The sequence below is a fragment of the Diorhabda carinulata genome, chromosome X (assembly GCF_026250575.1).
Source record: "Diorhabda carinulata isolate Delta chromosome X, icDioCari1.1, whole genome shotgun sequence".
In the NCBI taxonomy this organism is placed as follows: domain Eukaryota; kingdom Metazoa; phylum Arthropoda; class Insecta; order Coleoptera; family Chrysomelidae; genus Diorhabda; species Diorhabda carinulata.
In genome coordinates, this window is record NC_079472.1 from 25,577,338 (window position 1) to 25,604,353 (window position 27,016).

The window sequence follows — 27,016 nt, forward strand, 5'->3', positions numbered from 1 at the left end:
TAACAAATCAAACAATTACAACTTAGATAACTAACTACGTAATTGGTGGCACCCAAGGTGCTCAACATGTCGCCCATCGGTAAAGAGCATTTTCAATTTCTGCCATTGAAATACTTCGTATTGCCTGCCGTATTCATCCAATAATATAATCTCTTATAGTGGGTCTATTGGTGTAAACGAGATCTTCAATTCGGCCTCACAAATAAGAATTTTACTAAGTTAGGCTTGGAGATCTGAGTGGTCAAATAAATAAACTTCAAGTCCTATTCACCTACCAGGGTACATTTGATCTAAAAAGTGACGAATATAAATGGAATAATGTGCCGTGCAACCATTATGCTGTAAAAACATTTATGGCTAAAGGTATGTCTTCTAAAAGACGTGACAATTCATTGTCCGTCTAGAATCCTTCACTACACATTTAGAGATTTACAGGATATCCTGTATCCTACTTCTAAAAGACAAACAATACCCTCTAGTTGCTGATTAAATTTCTAATTTCTATTGCTGGACAAAAGTTTTTCCAAAAAACATCAAGTTTACAAAAATCAGATAGGCATTTTTTCATAACAAGGTGCCTAATCTCCCCCATCTCTTATTTGAAGAGATAGACTGAATCTTGCGTACTGAAAAATGCACAGAATTTGTTTGAGAATCTTATTATTGTAAATAAAGTGTCATTTAATTAAGTAAATTTCAAAAAATTTTGCTTTTTCAATTTTATATTTTCAAATACGACCTCTAGTGGTAGACTTAAACTTCTGAAAATAATTTCCAAGTGTTTTTCGGGGTTGCAATAAAATCTATTCCTGCGATAAGACCGACAGCCGTTCTAGGCTGTCCATCCAGTACATTATTGATTAAATAGTCCAATTTTGAGTTACTACCTAAAATTCCGAAACCAATAATAATAGAATAACTTTTAATGAAGTTGATGACAATTTTTACGTGTATCGTTTTCAAAACACACATGTTTTGCGTACTTCTTTATCTTATGATAACATGTCTAACTACTAAAATTTCGTTCTTTCAAAAATTCCTCAAAAATCAAACAACGAATAGACAGTGGAGATCAGAACCAGACTGGAATTATGGTACTCTATATTGTGAACCGTGAACTAGAAATGAATTTTTTACATTATCAGTTTGAGACAAAGGAACAAAAAAATAATCTTCATAATCAGTTATTAATTATCTAAATCAATTTTATCTTTTCTTGTTTAGTTTAGTTACATGAAGTTTTAAATATCATAGTACCGGGTTAGTTCCATAAATACAAGTCCTTACTTAGAAAATATTATTTTATTATAAAGTACATAATCTATGAAATATACGTTTAAAGTTTGAAGAAGCCACGTTGTTTAGTATTTGGTTTTTTTAAATAGTGAATATGGACTGGCATTTACTCCAGGTGTTCCAATTTCAAACAGTTAAATTATGCGAACATCGCAGTTATCGACCAATCGGTGAAGTTCAAAAGTAGGAGTACAAAATGTGTACAGCGTTTGCTCACACTATAGACACTATCGGAAGTGCTTATCGATATTTTAGAACAACATAGCTAAATTTTTGCAGCTTCTCATGAGCATGATTGAATCATGCGTTCATCACTTCGGACCCGAGACAAAAAATGAATCAGAGCAATGGTGGACAGGTGTATATTGTTTGCCAAGGTAATTCCTTCATCTGCATTCCAAATTCAAATCTGATGTAAACAGTTTCTTCTCAACTGGCTTTCACTAATTGCTTTTACTAACTTAGAGCGACGTCAGTCATAATGAAAAAAGGCATTTATTGAAAGTGAACGTTGGAGAAATTTGTTTATGGAAATTTTACGTTTTCCAAAGACAAGTTCTTGAACAGTGGAGAAACATGATTGAGTTGTTACCAAAGAAAGCTATAAGGCTTCACTCAAATGGAACGGAGAACCTGATCTCAAGAGAAAATATGCGCCCAATCACGGATCATTCGAAAATAAAATGAGCAGGAAAGCTATTTCAAGTGGATTCAAAAGGAAAGTAAGAGAAGATATTAGTAGGCATTCATGTTGACTGCATCAGAAGAAACATCTATAACAGTCGTTGCAAAATTCTTCCAAGCTAGATTCCTAAAAACCTAGAAGAAGTGCATGGAGCTATCAACAGCGAAACGCTGTTTACGAATATAGGCAAACAGAATTTTTGTTTATTAATAATATAGAAATTTCTCATTTTGCGCAAAGTCATTTGTTTGCTATCAATGCAGACTGCTAAGAAACATGCTTAAGTTTACTAGAATATAAGATATATGGAAATTATGGAGCTACTTTTTATCCGTGGCAAATCGTGATTTTAGAAAGGCCATCCACATAGCCAAAAGATGGGTGTGACCGGATATAAAAGTAAGTGGTTGCTGATCCCATCTTCATCAAGCATGGTATCGAAAGATTCAGTCAATCGGATTAAGTTCTGATTGTGAAGCAAAAACCGAAAAAGGAATTTGGCTGGAAAACACTCTCATGCTGACTTATTTGAATCCAAATGGAATTGAGGATTATTTCGTCTTCGATTTAATGTAGTCTAAACCGGAAAGTAAAAACTCTCCTCCTACTATGTGGGTGGAAGAAGGTGCCTCGGTTACAAGAACGACTAATTGTTGCGAATCGTTTCATTATCTTCTTCTTTCTTTAACGTAAGCAAAATGCTTGTTTTCCTCGTATCCTTTGTCGTTTAATTATTAGAGAGGTTGTCGCTGCATATATTGCTGGGTCTTTCAACGATTCGGTACTCTAAGGGCGACTTGTCTCTAGTTATTTTGACCATTCTTCTTTCATTCGATCTATGTGCTCGTTACATTCTCTCTTTCTTCGCAATATCCGTTCGCTTAAGTTTTCAATCTTACATGTTCTTTTAATGTCCTCACTTCTCTCCCCGTCAAAAAGTGTTTTTCCAGCCATCCTGCGCACTATTTTCATTTCGGTAGTTTCTCTTTGTGTTCGATGTATCTGGTCTGGTTTCCGCTGTGTATGTTAATATAGGCCGGATGGCCTTGTAGATTCGAGATTTGTTTCGGAAGATTGTATCACTCAGGAAAGTTAACTACGCCTGCATGATCGCGGGTAAATTGAGTAGCCCTATGATTTTTTTGCTGGACCCAAGCCCGGAAAAAGGAGGAGGGTTCATGGGTCAGACCAGCTCTCTGCCCAAGGTAAACAAAAAACAGCAAAAAGCTCACAGAACCGAAACTTTGTCTCGGACAAGGACCGATGAACCTAAACGAATTGTATAATTTAATTCTATTTACGCAACATATTCCTCGATATTTGTGTTCCTTGAAAGTTGAATCAAATTAATGTCAAATTGAAGTGCATGTAAAAATACAAAGTTACTTTTGAATAATAAGCTAGTCAAAGAAAAGTCCAAAACTGATAATTTTGGCGATGAGTTTATCACCACCGACAGTTGGTTGAAATGGGTAGAATCGGCCTCAAAAAAGAACGAGATCATCTCATCTGCAGTAGGTTATGGGGTCGGTTTTTTAGGGTGTACGTGATATGATTTTCATTGCTTACCTTCAAAAAGGTTTTATTACCGATATTATGAGAACGAATAGAGATATCAAGCGAAACAATTACATTTGGTTGGATTCATTATTGAATTGAAGTTTAATCTCATGCAATCTATTCGAAAAATTTGACCCTGGGAATATTTTTTGTTCACAAACAAAGAAAGGTCAAAGGACCTTGAATTTCTTTCGAAGAACATATAAGTGGAAAACTTTCCGTACCCTCTAGGAAAACTCATCTTCAGACTAGTAAGAAGCAAGTTTGTTTCTTTTGTCATTATTTACTGAAAATTTCCTTTCACATATTAAACTTTTCAGATTATAAGTAAATGAACAAATTTTTATTTTAAATGAATAATGGAACTCGTGAACGTATTTATAACGGCTATTAAGAATTTTTTTCTGCTTAATTGTACAGCAAACAACTTTTTTGTTGAATTTCATTAATTGAAATTGTTTCGTTGTAGAAAGTCGTTTATAAACATTTTAAGTTATTTGCAGTTGTTTTAAATTAATTGTAGTAGGACCTTTTTTCTTCTGGTTTGTTTTCTTGTGTTTCAAAAGTAGCGTTGAACAATGTTCTGGTTTAAAACTAATTTGCAAGTCATTTGAGGTGGTTTACTGACAGAAAATAATTGTATATATTTCATTTGACATAATAGTAATAATTTTTATGGTACGAGAAGTGATGGAAAACTCTGAATTATTTTATTAAAAACACAGTTGAAAAGGAGGCATCATATTTAGATTTCTTCACAGTGTCATTTGCTATTGATACACCCATTGTATCGATAAACCTGTAAACATTTCCAAAAGGCTTTTTTTGTAATAACTTTCATTTCCTTTTTATCAGTTTTTCCAATGTAAGGAAAGGAGTCAATGTTTATTAGCACATTTTCTATTTTCAAGAAGAATTAGAAGTAGCACGGTCAATTTCTTGTTGCAAATAAGTTTATCCACTTTCTGTACATGTTTATCTGTTTCTGAAGTCCAAAGTGTATTATTTCCACTTTTAAATCTCTCAAGCCGTTTAAGCGTTTTTTAATTCCATTCAGCATAAACAATGCAAACAGGATTCCACCATATCTAGTAGTACCCTGACAAGTCAAAACAAGTTCAATTGCTTATCTCAACACATGTGAGTTTGAGACTCACTATTGGAAATAGATACAGTGTAAGTAGATAATGATGAAAAAGACATTTGTTGTATTTCTCTATCACCCTTCGTATATTTAGCTGTTGTCAAATTACGACACCCAGATATGGTAAAACTTCTCAAATGCTTGAGCATCATTAAAGCTGCTGGTCCAGATGAAATAGCACCAATCTTATTGAAGAAATGCGTTGCTGTACCAACAAGTACCCTATTCAAACTCTTTTCTCTATCACATAAAAAAGGTCTTTTCCCTGTATATTTGAAAATTGCTCGGGCTCAACCCATACCAAAAAAGGAAAAAAACGGTTCCCAGTAACTACCGTCCGACTGCTTTAGTTCCAGCCGTTGCGAAGGTCATGGAGAAAGTGGTCGTACGGCTTGTCGTCCTCACTTATCGACTGGCTTGGTAACTTTCTCAAATACCGATCACTCCAGGTCAATATAAATGGAGACACCTCAGAAATGTTTGAGATCAACGCTGGTATACCCCAGAGATGCATCATCTTGTCACCTACTCTCTTTCACCTGCAAACCCGATCTAAAGCTCGCCGACGATAGCACACTGGTGTCGTCGTTAAAATCAACCACTCAAATGAACCGGGCGAACACACCAATCCGTAGGCAAAAACAGATCACCAACTAACCACCACCAATATCGACCTTGAAAATATTCTGGAGTGGGGTGCAAGGAATCTGATTGAGTATAATGCCAAAGTCTCGTGGCCGATTTAGCAAAGGCAGCTTCATAAAAACTTCTTTTTTAAAACCAAAAAGCTATATACTACGCAACAGCTTGGAATTCTTTACAAGTCCTAGATTCGTCTGTATTTGGAATATTGTTCGCACATTTGGAGCTCGGCTCGCAAGCATACCATGAAGATGCTCGACTCAATACAGAAAAGAGCATTTAGATTTATAGGCGATCCAGAGTTGATCAGAAACTTGAACAGCTTAGTGCATAGAAGAAAGACCACTCTGTTTCATACAATACTACCACGGTAGATGCTCTGCCGAGCTATTCGACATAATCCCACCTAGAGTAGTATTTGCAAAACCTTCTCCACAGGTAGATGAAGTTCATTAACAACGATTAATAGACGTTAATTTATGGAGATTCATTTCTTTGTAGAAGTGCAAGCCTGCGTCTTTCCTGAACTACAACCTACATAAGTTCAAGATGAATAACAACAGGCATCTCCACACGAGAGACACTACTCGATTATAATAGTGTTTACCCTCTTGTATTTGCTTTTTTAGAATAAAGAACTACAACACTGCAGTTTGCTTGCCAATGAATGAGATCTTTTCTAATTTCAAAAGATTTTCTCAACAACATTCTCCAAGATATTACAACAAGAACAGAAACTAAATGAAAACATAATTTGGTCTTGTATTATTAACTCAAATATTTGTATTATTATCCTATCACATCCCCGGGGTAATTCAAAAATCAAGCCACGTTAACTCTACTATTGGATTCCAAACCATGGGATAGATTCAAACAGAAAAATAATTATGCGTTTTATTACTCTTTTTCAATTGCAGTCATACTCCCGTTACCTGCGGGACCCTGAATGTTCGTTCGAAATAACAACAAACCCTTGAAATTAAATAAACAGTTAAATTGGATGAGAATTACGTTCTAATGAGATATTTTCTTCACAACGGAACGGAAAATGAATATTTTCGTGAGGAAATTAACAATAATAAAACAAAAGTTCAACGCTACTCACCAAAATGTTCATTGATTCAATTTAGTGATTTAAATTCTATTTAAAATAAAAAAAATTCCGAACATTTTTGTTGGCAAATAATAAAGGAATTTAATTTCAAATACATTATCATTATATTTTCTTGATGTGATCAAATTCTATGTATTGATTATTTTTTTATTTTATTCTTGATATTTTTGAGTTCAGATGATTGTGAAAACTGGTGGAAAAGTAGTTCAGCTATCGTTATTATAAAGATATGGGGTGTATTCGATGAGATTGAGTATTTAAAGGAATTATCAGTTTCTTTGAATAATTATTACAGCTGCTTTTTCATAGATGACGGGAAAATGTTGGGAGTACTCAAGTTGAACCCTAAAGCTGCTACAAGCATGATTATACATCTATAATGTACTATATAGAATATTCATTTCGAATTTCACTTGACTATATTTGTAAATTGGGTTGTGTAGAAATTCGAATTTGTATTAGCTATTATAACAAAATTATGCAGTAGCCTTCAACTTAAATATAATATACTGTAAATAGTTCTATATAAAACCTTGTTCTCCCACACGTCCAAAAAATTAATTTTTTGAAGACTCCTTATTAGCAAAGAGGTATATTTGCTAAACGACAATGAAGTTTATGCGAAACTAGGAGAGTCACGGATTTTGAAACAGATAAAAACTAAATGAAGTGTGTGAGGTGTAAACAAAGGTTATTTTATTAAAAATCGACAAGAATTCAAATACGTTCCATTTAACAGCACAGCCAATTCGTCACGTTTTATCTATAGTCGGTACAGGCCTTTGAAGTTTCTAACTGGCTTTCTGCTCATTTCCACTGCATGCTTCGAATAATTATATAATGTATTCATTTTATGCAATGCGCTCTACTTTTTGATCATGAGAAAAAAGATGTGACAATTCTGATAGTCATGTAGTTATTGATAAGGAATATTGCCTAAATAGATCAGAGGAAAAGAATTTTATTAAGGAACGTGACTTCTACTATAAAGAAATAAAATAATAAAACTTAAATTGATAATGAAAAAGCTTTAGAGGATATAATGATAGATTAAAACAGAAAACATAATGAGCAAATTATATTGCAATTATAATGCAAGACGCAATGTTTCTTGATCAAAAGCATGCTCAGATGAAGTTCAGCTGATTGTTTCATGCAAGATCTCGCACTTGCAACATTATGAGTTCGGTGCCATTTTCATTTAATTATTTCATTTCAAGGATATCTCAGTTAACTTATGTTTTATGTTCTTCTGGAGTTTTTCAAATGTTTCTTCATCCATTCTCAAATAATTTTTGTATGTTTTCAAGTCTAATTCTGTAACTAAACTCATGTTTCCCCTTGTTCTATCTAGCTATGGCCTGGCCCACCATCGCATGTTCTTTTCTGTCCATCAGATTCCAAAAGTAAGGAAGCAGTAGATATAATTACTTTCAGTGATGCACTGACTACTTGTTTCTAATCCCACCGAGCTTTGTTAGTTTCATTTTTAAGTTTTAAACCGATAACACAATATTAAATGACATTTAAGGTTAGGAAATTGTTTACTTTCGCTTATGAAATTTGGATTAGTGATAATTATGATGAAATGGCAAGAGAATTGCATGTCAAATTAAGACCGCTTGACATAATGCAATATAACATGCAAGAAATAGCATGCAAGTCTCTGTAAACAGTAAAAGTAAACAAATTCCTAACCTCAAATTTTATCTAATATTTTGTAGGTACCTAGTTTAACAATGAAAACAAAGTAAAGTTTTACGAAAGTCAGCCGATCTGTTAAGCCAAAAGTAACTAGATTGCAACTTGTCAATGTCAACTGAACTTCATCTGGGCATGGTTTTGATCAAGAAATATTGTGTCTTGCATTGCACTGCAGGTTGTATTGCATTATGTCAAGCGGCCTTAAATTGGGCGTCGGAAAACCTAAATAATATAAAAAAAGTTAATATGAGCTATGATTTTATGAGAAATGTATGATAGTTTGGAAGAAAAGATGAAATAAATAAAATGAAATTAAACGATAAACTAGAATACGAGGAGAAGCAGGTATAGAGAGTAAAAAAAAACAAAAAAGAAATACTTGTGTATCATATCCATTAAATAATCTCGAATATATTTTAAGCGAACTATGGAAATACGCGTGAAGATAATCTAATGCAGAAAAGGATCTTATCTAAATAGATAGAAAAAGAAAATTTTCATGAGCTACCAAAAATAAACTTAATGAAGATCTTTTAGGAAGACTTAACCTTCTCACTGCTAGTATTACTATATCAATAATTTTTGAAATCCATTAGAATGCGTTTATGGGACTAGTTTAGTCATTTGCAGTCAAATGTTGAAAATCTCGCGGCTGACTATAGGGATGGTCCACAAGCGCAGAACATTCGTCTAGCCCTATTAAAATGGGCGTCATAGTGAAAAGGTTAATTGGAAGCAGAGACCGATCAAAACGGCGACTGCAGTTTATTACTACTAACATCCTAATACCTAATATATAGTAAAAAAGATATTATATGTGCACGTTACAGAAGTGAATGATCACCAATATACCTAGAATAAAAAGTAATTGCTCAATTGCCTTCATCAGTGCGTTGATAATAAAAATTAGTTTATAAGTCAGAAATATGCATATCTACGATTACCATTCATCCTGATTTAAGGATACAACGCGTGGCCTCATTTTTTTTCTTACATACTCATCTATTCCTAAAACGGATGCGAACTTTCCATTCTTTCAAATAGTACCGAACGTCTTGTGTAATGTTTTTCAAGACGCGCGTTGCTGTCATTTCATAGCTTCAAATGACTCAAATCTCATAGCACAAGATCTGGTGAAGAAGATAGATTGTTTCACACTGCGCAATGAGTCATAATTTTAAGACGCACCTCATACGAATCCGAGAGGTACTACAGATGCCGGTCGAACTTTTGCAGTATGAGTTTATTCTGAAGCAGCCTTATTTTAGTCATAACAACACATTTCATGACAATCTAAAAATGTTTGTATTTGGGGTACTTTATGAATTTGATAAAAGTGATTCTGAATTTTAGTTTTTTCATTCTTATAAGAAAAAATGCAGTGCCAAAATAAATTTATTGGAAGATTCGAAGGAGGGTTACCATAAGTGTTCAAATTAATGTCAATCTTAATTAATGTATTCGTGGCAATTATTCTCATCGGAGAGGTAGATCCAGCGAACTATGTCAAGCTGTCCACGAAGAGTTTAAAATTCTTCAGTTTGGAGTACGGGAGGGTGCGTGATCCTATTGCAAAAGCGCGGTCCTTGAAAAAACCCTACAGAAAGAAACCAAAGGATTTCAGATCACATGACAGTGCAGGCCACTCAAAGAATTCTGCCCATCCATTCTTGAATTCTCCATAACGCGTAGTGCGGCTAAGCTTTAACCTGCGGATGTTCGCGATTGCTGGATCTTTGTCCATTTGACAATGTAAATCTTCGAGCATTTCTAGATAACTTTGGCCCCACAACTCGTCACCCTTAAAAAAGTATGGGCCCACGAGACCTCCCGCATGGAGACCTGCCCACACACACACCCCAGGCAGGTTACTCGATGAACATGTGTTACGATGAGACAGACAGAACTGTCTGAAGCACGAAGATGCTTCGTTTTAACATTTTTCGACAGACTTATGAGCGTGGCCCGATTTTCTAGAGCGTTTCTCTATATAATTTTATACTTTGTAATTCCGGTAGCTAGAAAAACGTATATTCAAGTTTTTCAACTGTAATTTTCCATGTAACAAAATAATTCGATAGCTGCAAATTATTATTCAAATAGCGTTTCTTGTGAATTGTTGAAACATATTTATTATGGAGAAAGATGACAATGATGATAAAGGGAACATGAACAGTAATTTTTCCATTATTATCGTAAACAATTAATTATTGTTTATATCATTTCCAAATTTATCATTCATTAGGTATGCAGAATCACTTATTTATAAGAAGTAATGGGCATTTTAGAACTTAATTAATTTCATAATTTGATGGTAAAGGAAGTGATTGTAATTTGTATCTATTACCACTTAAATAAACAACTAACTACAATTGCGAGACTTGATAATTCATTTCTAGTTTTTTGTATTAAATAAAGTGTTTCGTTGATTTGTTTTTTTCCAGTCCGGCCCTGGTGGAAACGAAAGTCAGTAGACTAAACTGAGAGCATTCAAATGTTCCACATCTCAAAAATGCAACATTTAACATCGATTTTTTTTCAATAAGTTTATCAAATTTGGTCAGTCCTGATAGATTTACTACAAATTATAACAATGGCAACAAAAGCTTGAGGCGAACAGCATAGCGTTTGTCTAATACTACCACCATAATCAATACAAATTAATCCCTCTCTGAAGTTTACTAATTAATTCACACCAATCGGATGAATACAATATATTGACAATTATAGTTACACTTATGAATGTATTGAACATACATATTGCAAAAATTCTTTCACCCAAATTGAATGGATCAAAATATTATTACCTGAGTAGCCGTTTAGACACTTGGGGATTGGGGTAGTTGATAGTTGTTTGAAGAATACCATTTGATTATAAAGTATATAACCTAAGAAGCGCTTATTTCAAGTTTGAACACAGACCACGTTGTTTAGTATTTGTTTGGAAGCTATTAATAGTGAATTTTTCCAGTAAATACGATAAATGAACTATGATCTACTCAAGATTCAAGTTTCATTCTTGAAAAAATCGATTATTAGGTAACACAGGTCGTATGAGCTACCAGGGCGAGCATGTTCGTGGTTTACTAAACTGAAAAAGATCTACGAAGCGCTACTATAATGTCGACTGGAAATGCGGCAAGTAGTGGATATACTAGTGGAACTCTATCAAAAACGGTATTAAAAGTGTTTCAATTAAATTTAGCGAAGCTTTACAACAAAAAGCAGTGGTTTTGCTTATTTCTATAATCACGGATTAAACTTTTATCCATTTTTTAACATACGAGACAATAAAAATTAAAACAATGGAATATGAAGAAAGAATTGGCTCCAAAGAGGGCGAAGACTGAGTACTGAAACGGGAAACATTGTCAACGGCGAGTATTATGCCAAGTTATAATAAAGTTTAAGTTAAAACGGCATTCTAGCAAAATTGTTGTAATTATATTGAAATTTGGATTGTTACTCATACACACACACTACTCGCCCGATTCCGCCCACATAGATTGTTTTCTATTACTGGAAAAATGGCTCAGTGGTCAAATATTATCTGAAAATAATTGTGTTATCCCCAGTTAAAAATTATTTTTATGAACAATGAAGTTTTTCTATATAAAGAATTTCGATCTCATTAAACTCGTTTGGAAAATAGCATATACCTGATATAGCATATAGGGATTAGAGAGAAGATTGTGTTTCCTTTGTTAGGTCGGAAAATATCGAGACCACAGTTTAGGATAAGCGTATCATATCGCATGTCAAAGAGATTCTAGTGATTTAATTAGACAGACTTTAATTATAAAAATAAATTCAATAATTGTTAAAATCTTCATTTGGAAGCTTTTTGTATAATGTTGAAATTCATAATCATTTAAGGATAAAACAGTGTAAGTGTGTATTCAATGATTGTTCACAGCTTTTGTATACAGCAATGATTATTTGTGCGATTAAGCACAACAATAGTTTTACTACTTAGCCCACTACACTCTTATTACATAGACATTCACCTTTTGAAACTGTATGTTAATTTAACAGTTAACAATCAATTTCAAACTTCGATAGTAATCAAATTCAAGTGATACGTTTCTATAAAATCAATATTTTCTGTGGTAGAATTTATGACATTGACATTCAAAGATTCACGAAAAACCAATCAGGACATTCCAAATAAGATATGCCGAGTGTTATACATACTTCATTTGTACTCACTTCATCTGTATTGGAGCCGAAAAACAAGAGGTCGAAAGGAACTGCCGCTACAAGATCTATAAGAAACCATCCTTTCAAATAGTGGAAAGCTATTTTCACTGGATCTGATACAACTTCATCATTTCCCGTTACGTAGGTTGTGCGAAAATTTATTAAAATGTCCACTATAAACGTTACATCAACTGAAACCAAGATAAGTAAATCCAGTATATAGCTACAAATTTTATTTCACATGAAAAGTTGGTATTTCAGTATTCAATCCTTGTACATCACGAAGTAATGAATTACGTTCTTATATACAGTTTGAATTGATTGAGATGGAAAATTATTTAACTTTTTCTCGGAAACCTTCCTATTCATTATTTACTATAAATAGATTGATTAATTCATATATTTTATTCAAATTCAATTAGATAAATCATTCAAATTTGTTTCATTATTTCTTGACATGATCAAAAATTTGATACCGTCTTTCACATCATTGCACTTGACAAGCTAAGTAACAATTTTTTAAGAGTTGTAGCTTTAGAGCTCTGAAAAGATTATTTACCAAACAGAAACCAATGTGTGGTGATGCGAAAAGCTCCAACTCTATACTTAAGATAGGTGTTCCACAAGGAATAGTATAAGGTTCAATTATGTTTCTAATTTTTATAAATAAAATTACATGAATATCGGATTTCCCTAGTAAAAGTATATGCTAAGCGAAAAATACAGCTATTATTTTCTCTGGTAAAGATTGGGATAAGGAACTTACCGCAGAAACAACTTTGCGACATATAAGTTTATTTGCTAAATAATAATCTACTAAGCTTAAACGTATTAAAATTAAAACTGAAATGAGCAATCTGATAATTTGACTTTAGACTACATATCAAAGCATGTCAAAGAATAGAATGTAAATTCGAATAAATAAATAAAGTCTCCATAATAAAATATCTGAGTCTGAATGAGTAGATTTCATGTTCTCAGGGACATTTTCTTACAAAAAATCTACTACTACTTTAAGAAGAGGATTTGACCCTTTTTTGTAGCCACATGATGTCCGTCCAGAGTGACATTAACAGCTGTACTCAATGGTTTCATTATTTTGGTTTTCTATGTCTCATTACTCGACTCGCTCTCATTTATCGTTTTTCTTATTCATATCATATCGTCTGTAATTCGACTTATATGTTGGTTCCATTGTTTTTTACGCTGTGGTACCCCTTCCTTAATGTTATCTACATCATATAATCGTCTGATGTTTTCGTTTCTTTCTTTGTTTAATAGTGTTTTTCCCAAGATCAGGCTGAGAATTTCTATTTCTGTCGCCTCCAAGAGTTCTTTGATTTTTGATGTTTCTGGTTTTGTTTCTGATGTATAGGTCAATATAGGTCTGTTTGTCGCTTTGTAAATTCCTGCCTTTGTTTCTCATATTAAGTGTTTGTTCCACCATACTACGTTACAAAGACATCCCGCCTGTCCTCTTACCTCGTCTTCTAGGTCTCCATAACTGGTTATGTAAATTCCAAGTTACTTCAGTCTCTTTTGTATTATTTGACTTTCTAGTTCTATTTTGCATCTAATGGATTCTTTTGTCATGCAAATAGGTTTTTCAGTTGAGATAGTCATATTATACTGATTTCCTGTTTGACTAAAGATATTTAATAATCTTTGAAAATCATTTTCATTATCGGCACATATCATGGTGTCATTGGCATAACACAGGATTTTGATTTATCTGTCATCTATTCCGTACCCTTTGCCTAACCTAACCTTTTTTATGATTGCATCTATTATTATGTCGGATAACATGGGGTTAAGCGATTCTCCTTGTCTGATACCGCTATTAACTGGTTTGGTTTTTGTTTGTTTATTAATGCGAGCCTGAACTTTGTTGTCTGAGTATATTTTTACGATGATCTGGATTGTATTGATAGGTATGTTTCACATAACATCCTCCACTTTAATACGGTCAAAGGCTTTTGTGAAGTGAATGAAGCATATGAATTCTGGTTTGCTATATTTTATGGATTTCTCAACCAGTTGTCGTAGGTAGATACTACATCTTCCTGATCCGAATCCTTGCTTCTCGTTTTCTAGTGCTGTAAGTTAATTTTATTGGTGATAATTTTTGTAACAAGCTTCAATGTTGTATCTAGTAGTTAGCCGGTTCTTCCTTTTTCTTCTTTTTTTTTTAGATATGAGTATAATTGTACTGGTTCGCCATCTGTCTGATATTTTACAATGTATACGAATTTTTGGGTAAGATTTGTAAGTTCTTATGTGAGATTTTTGGCCATCGTACATCATGGACTTCATCCTACCCTGGAAATTTTCTTTTTTTAAGGTCATCAGGGCTTGGTCGACTTCTTGATTGATGACTTCCACGTTATTCCTAATATCCGGTATGTTGTTTTTCTTAGTATTACCTTCTTCTTCAAATAACTTTGTTAGGTAATCCCAATTAAGTCAAATATCAGAAGACTACTATTCAAATATAATAATTTAATTTATTATTCAATATCTGTACAACACAAGGCAGACGCCTAATTGAGGAGTTAGTAATGCCTAGATTTATAAGACTCAACTATATGATTGTAAGTATTAGTCCTTTGAATACAAAATGTTACTTTATTATTGAAATAAATTGAGGCTATTAGTAGGAGTTTGCTCCTTTTTGACATAAATGACCACAACACGTCTTGGCACTAATTTAGCGCACAAATGCTTAATTTGAGTATTGTGGAGTTACTCTTTTCCAGGAATCATTTTATTTTCTCGTGCAATTTATCTTAGCTAAACGTTTCTTAAGAATATACCGAAAGTTAGCAATTGGACTTAGGTTTGGTGAATTAACATACCACTCAAATACATTTTCGTGTTGAATAATACCACCAAATATTTCCTCGAATCCAACAATTCTTCTGCATAGTATTTCAACTAATTTGATGAAATTCGTAATGACTTCAATAGGAAGAAAGGTTTCCAGTGCTATTTGTTGTAAACAAAAATCTGTAACGGAGTGCTTAACAGTTTGCAAGATATAATTTCGTCCATAAAAATCGTCCATTATTTTTGAGTCATCAATAGTCCATGAGCGGTAATTATTAGTACAAACTTAACGTTTTGCCATAATTAAAAATTGCTTTCGTACCATACATATGAATCCAGCAAATCTGTTCCAAGTTTTTGATTTTCTTTTTTCGTTTTAGTTTGTTATTCCTTATAATAATAATATCAGCTTTTGGAATTGTTTTGTATTTGCCTCACATTCTCCTTTTCTTTTTGGAGACAATGAACCGAAAAATCAAAATTTCTCAAACACTTAACCTGCTGTAGTTATATTTCTAATTTCTAAATATTAATAGCAATTTTTATAGCGAGTCTTGCTTAGGAAAAATACCCATATTCAAATAAGAAAAGATAACACGATACGCAGATACAATTACAATTGAGCTAATGAGACCCTAAAATAAGTTTTTAGTATTCAAAGTCAATTCTGCTAAATACTCTATACAGATATAACCGGTTGGATCATCAGCAGCAATAATAACCTAAAACGTTTTCTGCAATTGATTCGAGCAATACAGTTAGCTGATATTGAAAAATAAGAGCATTCTTCCATTTGTAACACTGAGAAGGAGATTTTTATTACAAAGATTAGATACCACACAAAAAGATTTGAAAAAAAATTTATAAACTTCAATACTATGGATTGTATAAAATAATAAATTTTACGAGAATGAGTAGAAAGATAACTCGAACGGATTGCTTCTACTAAATTTATTCTCTAAATCACTCTTCTTTCTAGAGCTGAGATGATATATAGAAAAAAAATTAGAAATGAAAGCCTTTGTGTTTATTAAGTTTTATTAGAAGTATCTGAATAGAATACATATAATATTTTCTGAAAAGGGTCCCCAAACTTGTTATATGAGGAATTTAAGTTATCTGAGACTATAATTAATCACAATAAGTCTTAAAAATAATTAAGAATACATTGATATTCTATTGTGTCACAAAAATATGCCGCTCTTTCAAGTGCGACACTCTTTGTTTTTTGTAAGAATCTCACTTTTGAAATGTCTCATTACTCATCTCAAAATCTATTATTAATTAAGCTGCTATATTTGAAGTTGTCTATATTGAGCAACAAAGGGCTATTTTGTCATGGAGAAGACTTAAACAAGAAGACAAAAGAAAAATTATTAAGTCTGCAAAAGCATGATATTAAGAATTTAGAGAGAAGTAATAAAATATCTTACCATGTGGTATTTCAATAAAACCTTTATGATAGTTAAATTGAAATTTCTGAAACCATCGATGATAATTACACTGAAATAGATTATTTACTCTATTACTACATCAAAACTCACAATTACAGACTGAAGATGAACAGTTAATTTGGATATCGAAGTGCAGTGGTAGTGTGAACAGTATCTTCAGTAACTTTATAATAGCATCCATATAGTTATTTTCTCGAAATTAATCTCTGATTTAATATTGTTTTTTTATAATAATTAAAGTCAACAGCCCTCTGTAGCGAGAAATAAATTCATTATTTTTACACAATTAACAGACTGGTATTCGGCGGATTTTATTTCATATACATTCTAGGATTTATAAGAATCTCATCAATCACCAATTTTATTTGGTACCCGCCAATAATTAAATTTCAAAAGCCGAAGCGATAATTGTGAATATATGTCTTTCTTCTTCTTCTTGTGACATGCAGGCGTAGGCTTTACACTCCATTAATGCAGATAGTAGGGTCTAATTTAACTGCTGGACGTCTATGCCTTTCTAGATATTATTGAGTTGGTCAATTGCCTTCAATATCCAACAGGTAGCATGCAGAATTTACAATTTCAGGTGAGGTGGGGTCCAGTTTTTAGCAGAGAATTACAATACCACAACATTACAATAATTCATGATAAATTAACCATAAAATATTTTTTTAGCCGCATAGGAAACGTATAATCCAGTGAATATGAAAGTTCTTGGAATGGTGTTTGGCAAGTCATCGATTTCTTCAACTTTTTATTTCTTAGACCTTTTTATGAGTTTTTCTGTATAAATCGTCTGGATTTTAGATCTCTCTTGATAGAAAATTAGTTTCAAAAAACAGGTGTAAATTTTAGTTTCGACCAATTTCGGTCATATCAAAATATGACTTGATATTGACAATTTGTATAAATATATTAATCAATAGATCACCTGAAACATATATCAAAATAAGAATCAAAATCTGTTTTAACCACAACAACTAATTTTTACTTTGTTGTGACTTTGTCTTGTACTATTATTTTCATGCTCAATTTATTAAAACTTGTTTTTAAAAAGCACTTTAACTTTTGAATAGATCGTATGAAGAATATTATCTCTTGAGAGTTAATACTGACTAACTACTTTTGTATTAGTGGCACCATTAGTGTGTTATATAGAGAAAATATTAGCTGATTGATTTTATTTGAATTTCTCTCATTTATTGCAGTTGTCAACAATGTTTGTGAATATTGTATGCTGTTGTTTCTATCCTTCTGGGAGTAGCATAAGCCCTAGCTGTCTCATTAATATGATAATAATATGAAACCCACAGAGAGCCATTAGCAAATATGAAACAGGGTGAAAATAGTAAGTGTTTTTCTATATATATGTATATATGTAGAACTATCTTCAAAATTCGTTTCTATACTTACCAATGAGATCAATAATAACAATAGGATCTTCGCTGTACTTCTTGTTTTTTCTATTATTAAAATCCGGTTCTCCTAATAAAAAAGCAGCGACGTATGGAGTAAAAATTGCGGTATAGATTACCAAAATGAGTATAATCCAGTCCCAAACAGCTTTAAAAGGAGAATAGTGGAGGATAGTATAGTTGTGTATTCTGGGATTCTGAAGTTTGTATTCAGGAAGGACATCAGCGCCCAAAGAAAGTACCTGAAACAAAAAACAGGTTTGATAAAAAATGTATACCATAATAATACAGTACGTTATATGAAAAGAATATTCCAAACTCGATTAATAATGCTCATAGGAAAAGTAAAAAGAAATCGATGGATGAAAGTAAGTTGTTAGTTCAATCAATAATCTCCGCGAGATAAATGCCACGATTAGCATTAAATTGAATTTCCGTGACGGAATTAGATAAAGTTTCATTATAATTCATTTTTCATACATTTTCACAAATTGACATTATTTGAATAATAGAATAAATATTTTCTCATTCCAAAATATCTTCTCTATGGTGGTGGGTGGAATAGTATTAGTATTTTTAATTTAATTGTCAAAAGTTAAGTGAAATCTTGTATTTTGCTTGTACTGTGAATGAACTAACTAATGACTGCTCAGATAGTGGAACTAGCATCCCTTACCTTGTTTAAGATAGATTTTTAATGGAAGATTTAGTTTAGTTTAGAGAAAAAAATGTTACAAAAGATTATTAATTTTTCTGAAATATTTCTTATCATTAGTTTCTTTTCTATAACCAATAGATTCGGTGGAAAAAATATGCTATAAAAATATTGGAAAGAGTTAAACGATTGATATGACATTCACCCATTGGAATTGCCGAATGGTAACTTTCAAAATTGTATTGTCTTGCCTTTTTCAAATTTAATATATCCCAATTTCAATATGTCGTTTACTCATTGATAAAGAATGAAAATTGTCCAAAATAAATATTATATATAGAAGAAATCAAGGCTGTAATGTAGTCATAAACTAGATAACATTAAAATGGAAAAATACAAATTTATGGGTTACATTTATTATACAGAGGTGAGCAATAGCAGGCAACGCTCTCGAAAAATCCGCATAAGTCAAAAATTCACGATTCAAGAAAGGGTTCTTTTTGTTGCGTCGTATCTGCGTACGAACACGGATTACTAAACTATGTTTACTGAATTTCAGTAACAATTTTCAAACTCGCCGCTACTAAATCATTTAACAGTGTGGAAGATGTACCAGAAGTTCTTAAACTTGGGCCCTGTTGTCGACGCGCCGCGTTCCGGACGACAGGTATCTGTAACAGCTAACGAAAATATGGAAACAGTTGTGCTGGCGTTACTTGAGCAGCCAAATCAATCTGCAGTGCGGCTATCATTCTTTACGACAAATGCATGCACTATCCAGATTTCCGCCTGCATCTTCTCCAAGCACTTCAAGAGTATAATTTCGATTGCAGATTGGAATTTTGCCAGTGGTACCTTCAGTCTGAACGGTCTTCGTTGAAGAAGAATTAAACTTGCCTGAGGTGTTTGTGAGGACAGGTCTCGTGGGTACTTTTTTGAGGGTCACGTGACGGAAATGGTCGAATATTTTAGTGGGTAAATGGACAACGATCCCATTTCAAGACGGAGCTCCACCGCATTAGACGTTATGTGTGCTAGAGTACCTTAATGTTCATTTTGGAGAATGGATAAGCAGTGATTTCTTCCTGTGTGGACCACGCTTTGGAATGGCTTTTTTAAAGTTATTTATAAGGGACCCATTGTAAAAAGAACAAAGTTTTCAATCAAATGAAAGACCTTTCAGTTCCTACGACCTAATAGAAATCACAACGTGTGGGAAGAAAGTTGTCAGATTTCCTTTATAGGGTGTTTAGGATTTTAAGTGGCTTAAGGTTAGCTGGAAAGATAGCAGGCTGAATATTTTAAGTTCAGACATTTCTAAACATAATTTATCTTCGAGAATATCCACTTTGTTCAATTTTAAACACGCTTTGAATTTTTAATTAATATCATTACGTTTGTTTTCTAGATACCACTAGTGTGAATTATCGATGTTCCATATTCCATATTTCATAGCCGTCGAACATTATACAACATTGTCAATTGTTAAATTTAAACACATGTCTACACAGGGCTAATTGAAAATCATGTGTTAGCCTACGAACTTTTCAATCCACCTAAAATTAATCGGTATCGTTGTTCAAGCGTCAATTTATTCGTGTTTCGATGGCATGTATGTTTGTATATTTATTCATTATAACAAATATAGTTCTAAATATCATGATAAAAAGCGTTTATAGCAATTTTTTCGTCTTCAATTCACAAATGAATGATTCGTTAGAAAGATTATTCAACCTTCAATTTAATTAACACGCTGGACCCAATTTTATTATTAGATGTTTTAACATATGAAAGTACGGAAAAATTTCTCTTATATATGTGTTATGAACGATTTAATTTGTTATATCGACAAACTTCTATAAAGTCTGAAAATGGTTAGTTTCGTATATAGATTATATCTGTTATCAAAAAAATTTAGATAAGGAAAATCAATGCGAATTCCTGTGTATGTTGATATTTGCCTTCAGGAATCATCCGTTTGAAAAGAAAATCGATAATTACAACCATATAATTTTATATTATGATATTAGCACTACAAACTAACTGAATTAATGAGTCTAAAATCACTTTGTTTTCTAAGCTTAATAAATACGTTAAATTTATAGAAAAAATAATATTGTTGAGTAAGTATATCTATGAATTGGATAATTTGTGTGGCATGATTTTTACAACAAAATATTAGGTGATTTAAATCAGCAGTAGATGTACATGAGCATTTTTTTAGCATTGTCCAGTAAAGCTATTTTATTCAGATGTGCTGGAAATATACCGTGATTGAGCCTCATTCTGGTAGAATATTTTTTACTGACACTATATTTGAATATATTGGAAATATTTTGAAGTATGTACTTAGTTCTTTATTTAAAAAAGTGTAGTGGTTAGTTGAGCTCTGGATATATTTTCCTTTGAGTATGCCAGTTATTATTCAGCTCTTCTTTAAAAATTGGTAGTATGTTTGGGTGTTGTAAAATTTTTCTATATTGTTTTTTCCAATTGCTTCTTTTGTGAGTTGATCAGCAAGTTCATTTCTTCTAGATAAATATCAATGTCTAGCATATTCGGACGGCATAGTATATCTGGATATTATATATACTATCCAGTCATTATTTCTAACGTCCACTCAATTTAGACACATAATGACACAGAATTAATCACAATAACCAGCAATTTTATATAATGTCTTTGAAGACTTGGGTGAAGTAATAAAACAAGTAGGTACATGTGAAGAATATAAAATTGTATTTTAATCTGCCTTTACGTACTAATAATTATAATGTTTAAAATAAGAATGATAATAACATTGTCATTCATAGAATTTTTACTTAAACGAACATTGTCAAATGAAGTAATTTAACTTTATATGGTAAATTTAAAGTTGCCTAGTCATAGAACAAAACTCAACTAGAGATTAGTCCAAGTATTTGGTATCACTCTTTAAAGACGAATAAATTAAATATTTGGAATTAACTGACATGAATTAACAATATATAATAATTTAGTGACATTTTGAGTTTCACGAGGTTTGATTTTTTACATTTACACCTATTTGAAATTAATTCTCCAGTACAGACAGAATGCTGAATTCTTGGCCGTCAAGATGTGACTCTTTTTTTGCATGATTTGTCATGGTGATTTCGTGTTGGGCAATAATATCATGTGTAATAAACGTTTCTTGAGGATAGTCAACTGTTTTGTACCCTATGCTAAGTGCCTAAATCATACATTCCTTCTGTCTCCTGAGAAATTATAATAGCCATAATGTTATCGGCTTTGGCACGGTCTACATCAGGAATTCTGACCACAATATTATCACCTGTATTAGCAACAGGATATTTTAGCAAAGAGAGGTAAAATATTATCTGCTTTTTCACAGATTGACCTGCAGTCTTGGTTGTCTCCATTATACACGGGGTTGGTAATATTGGGCTCGATTCTCCTCTTCTTATATAACTGATTTGAGATTCTTCCTTTTACAGTCAAACATTGCTTCGTAAAGGCTACGATTTATCCCTGCATGATACGCTTCTTTCTTCATAAATAGAATAAAATGTGATTCTTCAGATCATTTCGTCGTCTTGTTAGATTCCAACTAAGTATAAAGCATCTTCACTATGTCATAGTTGGCTCTTGAGATTGGGTCGGGGCTTACCATCTACGATTTTTAATTCTGACCATAGTGCCCAGTTATCATTGACCACTTTGTTAACAAAGTTTCCTTCCATTATCCTTTCACAAGATATTAGGCGCTCCGAACATTGTATAATGTCAAGTAAATGATACGCCATCTCTTCTGCTCCTTTGCTTTCTAAAGACAGCAGCTGCACGATTTGTTTTAGGTGATTTTGATACACAATGATGAATTTATATATTAGTAGTGCACGTTTGCGTTTCTCTCATTTTCTTGTTATGGGACACACATTTTTAGATATGATAAATTCATAATTATTTTAACATGAATTAAATAAACTTTTATTTACAGTTAAAATTAATGGGAGTAGCCAACAATTTCTTAAGATGCCAACCACAAGATTTGGCGAAACGTCAGGTAGCAATAGTTATTTTCGACGACAGCCTTATAGTTATTAGTAATGTAATTGGGAGCTTCCTAGGTATGACAAGCTCGCCACAGGTAACTTCAAGCTGGAGGATAATATATGTAGTTAGGATCAATATACCCGAGGAGAACAATGGGGTTTATTATTGATCGCCAATGAAGTTACTCAAAACCCGTACACAAAAGCTAATTATTGGTTTCTACAAAATTATCTTGAGATTACTGTTGCCATAACAATTGTGTTGATCAGTTAATTAGTTGATAGTAGTTAATAATTACGGAATGTAATTGAAGTAAACTTCAAAGGGCTACAGAGAATTGTACAGACAATTAGATTGAATAAGATGAAGACTGGGTTAGATTAATGGATAAATCTACCTAAGATAGTTTTAAAATACGCCACTGATTATAGTTTAATAACTTATAATTTTAACAAGCTTCCTACTCTTCACGAATTTATCAATGAGAAATATGAAACAAATTAAACGCTCAAATTAAACTACTGGTTATTTTAAAATCTCACAGTTCAATAGATAAGAATGCAAATCCATTGAACTATTTATTTCTTTTAAGTTAAAGTTGAGGTTGTTTGAGATATTTTGCAATTGGTGTGCACTTCATATTGAAAAAAAGTCTCAATAACTTTTTTTCAAATTGAGGCTCATCTCCGCTTCCTAAAGCCAGGCAAGTGGTCAGTCAAAGTATCCCGCAAAATGTAGTAATTTACTAGTGTAAAATGGTTACATCCCTGTGTTTGATTGTGCTATCCTAAAATTAATCAGCATAAAAAACACCTTTTTTAATTGCACATAGAAATTGAGAAAACACGTTGCATTCTTATAGTTAAAGTGCTTTGAACGTTGGATGTGTATTGATGTGAAGCGCAATAAGGGTTCTGCAAACTTCCACAAAGGTATCTGATTTCACTCTTAAATCGTTACCCCTTTAATTAAAACAACATAATTACCCTATCGTTTACGCTCGTAGTTCAGTACGCATGTAATACAAGTATGAAACTTATTAATTATAAATATTTATTGCTTAAAATAACTTTTCTTATATTTATTTCTTGGTTACTCTAGTAATCTGATCGAAGAAACATGTGTAGACGCGGCTTGCCTTCCACTCCGTTATGCAATCCGTTAAACTAACTTCATTTCTCTTGATTACTTGGAGTTATTGCTATGTAAACCTCGTGGACATCTTGACCCAAAGATCTAATGTGCAGCCCCGCACTGTTTGTGATTCGGATAGCAAGGTCTGAATATAAATTCCAATAAAACCGACCACCTTCTTGTGTGTACTCGTTCCGGTTCTCAGAAGCACAAGCCAACGTATCACAGCGTTTTCCTACGAACGGCTTCATAATGTTAAAGCTGGTGTTCAATTGTCTCAGAGGCTTCTTAACAATCTTGACAGGTATCATTAGGAACTTTCCCAAGTTATGTAGCTGATAAATCGACACGAAATGTTTCATCAATTTTCTTTAGTTCTAAATTGTTTCGTTATTTCAGCTTGTCTAGAGTAGAAGTAGCATAGGAACCACTTAGCCGTACTTTGTCCTGATAGTATCTGATATTCTTTAGTTTGTCTAAAATTTGTATTTCAGTGTTAGGTTATCTGAGAGCTTCTTATCTTCGTTCAGAAACAAAGATTACCAGTATGATCGCCAGTTTCGAGTACCCACCAATGGCCTAATGACATAATTGCAGCAAAGACTCTGTTAGATTCCAAATCTTGTCTTCGATTGATCCCATTTTGGAAACAGCATATAATTTGAACTAATTGGAATATATTTAAAATGTTATGATACGATATCTGAATATTTACGCTTTAGTATCAAGAGTCAAAACATAACATGAGCCGATATAGGAGTATGGATACTTTTGTATTAATAGTATTTATACAATTCAAATTTTACCTATTTTTTCTGATATATTTTGTATTATTGATAGAACACAGGAGTGAAATGTGAGGTATCTATAAATATAAAAATAATATAAACTTAATATTTTTATTTTCGTGAGCATTATTTTTATTAAACTCCGGGTTCCATAGATATTGATTGGGTATAAACGTAAATGAAACACAAATTTTTAAACGATGTGAAATACTGAATTTACACAAATAGATCTGACAGAAACAACTACAATTAAAAACATGTAACTAAATAAAATAAATCAAATTAAATTGATTAAATATCAAAGCTTAAATTAGCAGTTAAATAAAAATCTAGAATAGTAGATTTGATGGAAAACATTTCTGGGCGAATGTGAAAGGAATGTGTTTGTTTTAGGGAAATAGAGTACATAAATTGAATCTATTTTCAATCAAGTTCTCTGTTATTGACAGAAAAGTCATTGGATTGAATGGTTGATGGAAATTTTGATAATTAGGTTTTAAAGAATATATTGATATGCACACACTTTCACAAACAAAATTGTTTTTCTTTTCGACAATTTTACGTTTTCAAAGTGTGGATTCAAAGGTACTTCTTGTGATGAATAATAATGGTGTCCAGCCAAACGTCACTCACGACCACTTGTGTGGATTTTTTGTACATCTTACTTAGTTTATCTAAAATTTCCTGCTTTAAAAATGATGTTGTTTAGTTATTTCTTCGAACATATGAAATGCAAATTCAATACATGCACCCTCTATACTTTTCCACAGAATTATAAGATTATTGGAATAGTATAAACCAATTTTTTAAGTAACCTAGAAGACAAAAATCGCTTGCATGTTTATCCGTCCATTTTAACTGTTTCCAAACGTAGTGTTATAAATGAGAAACTTTCCAACTAATTTAAAAAGCAATTATCCTGTATGAACCGAAAATTTTGCCATGTTATGATGGGCCCATTCAATTATATACGAGGATATATTGATATATTACTTAAACCGAATGGTTACTATGGATGAGACTTGGGTACATTTCTACGATCCAGAAACAAAGCAACAATCGATAGAATGGCGACACTCTGGTTTACCAAGACCTAAGAAGTTTCGTGTCCAAAAATCTGGTGGAAAAGTTCTTGCTTCACTTTTTTTGGAATTGCCATGGAGTAATTATGATGGATTTTTTGGATAAGGGTAGAACAATAACTGGAGATTACTATTCGACATTACTGACCACTCTACGGAAGGTTTGAATCACTAGAATACCCTCCTTATTCACCAGATTTGGCTCCGTCCGACTATCATCTCTTTCTTCAACTGAAAAAAGTTCAAAAGGTCGTAAATTTTCTTCCAACGAGGAGGTAATAAAAGATATGGAGGTGTGGTTTGCAGAGCAAGAAGAAATATTTTTTTTTGAAAGGTCTAGAGACGTTACTAGTTCGCTGTAATAAATGTATCCAATTAAGAGGAGAATGTGATGAGTAATAAAATATTTTGACACTGAAATTTCGTTTGGTTCTATAGTAGGCTAAGATTTTTCAATATATCCTCGTGTTCTTCATTCATCCAACGTTGATAGTAATGAAAAGCTCCAGTTTCATTGTAAGCTTACATAATTTTTATATAAAAACAAAGTTTATAGTTCATAATAATCAATGTCGTTTAAATTGGTGAGAAATCGTCGAACAAAGTAAAAAAAATTATGCGACAGTTTTAAACTGTTCACAAAAAATTATTATCAATTAAATATAGTCACTTAGTAAAGCCCAAAAGATAAGAGCATATCTGCATTTCGATACTCTATGGCTGAAACCGATTCCTTATTAGAGTAAATTTTAGCAAATATGAAAAATAGGTGTATTATGTTATTTGACAATGATTGCATGAAAGCGAAGTGTGAGGTACACGCTAAAGCTTAAGTTGCATACGTAATTTTACGTAATTGTAATATTTGTGGCATGCATTTTTCCCTATCTTATCACTATTAATTAGGTTCTTGTTAAATTCTTGACTTGGTTCAATTCGATTAGTTCGATTTTTTTTATTGAAATCACAAGAATTTTGGAATAGAGACCATCCATGATTAAATTATTTTGTTCCCTTAATATATACTAGTTTGAAAATATATTGGAATAATTATAGTTAAAATAATTTGCACTAGCTTTTAAATAAAGTTGAATAAGGTTATATTGACAATCACATATATTATATTTAGTTTATTTTTGGTAGTTTTTGGATGCTCTGTATATGATTCATAGAGATTTATTTATGTTTGAACACATTTCTTCTTAAACGAAGAGAAAACGTTTGATAATCGGTGCATTTATAATAAATTGAATTTTTTAAAGTGGGATTTTTCTGATTCACC

At 32.3% G+C, this 27,016-nt stretch overlaps 1 protein-coding gene across 7 annotated transcripts in view; it reads right to left on the minus strand.

The window, feature by feature from the left end:
* Window positions 1-27,016, minus strand: part of LOC130901476 (potassium voltage-gated channel subfamily H member 6) — a 286,333-nt gene that overhangs the window by 58,521 nt on the left and 200,796 nt on the right. For 6 of the 7 annotated variants that reach the window (XM_057812903.1, XM_057812899.1, XM_057812904.1 and 3 more), the window contains 2 exons: window positions 18,039-18,282; window positions 12,355-12,536 (listed from right to left, as the gene is read on the minus strand). In XM_057812903.1, coding sequence (XP_057668886.1) covers window positions 12,355-12,536; window positions 18,039-18,282 — 426 coding nt within the window. Of the gene's footprint in view, window positions 1-12,339; window positions 12,537-18,038; window positions 18,283-27,016 lie in introns of all 7 variants that reach the window. The other variant, XM_057812905.1, reaches the window with a different exon arrangement.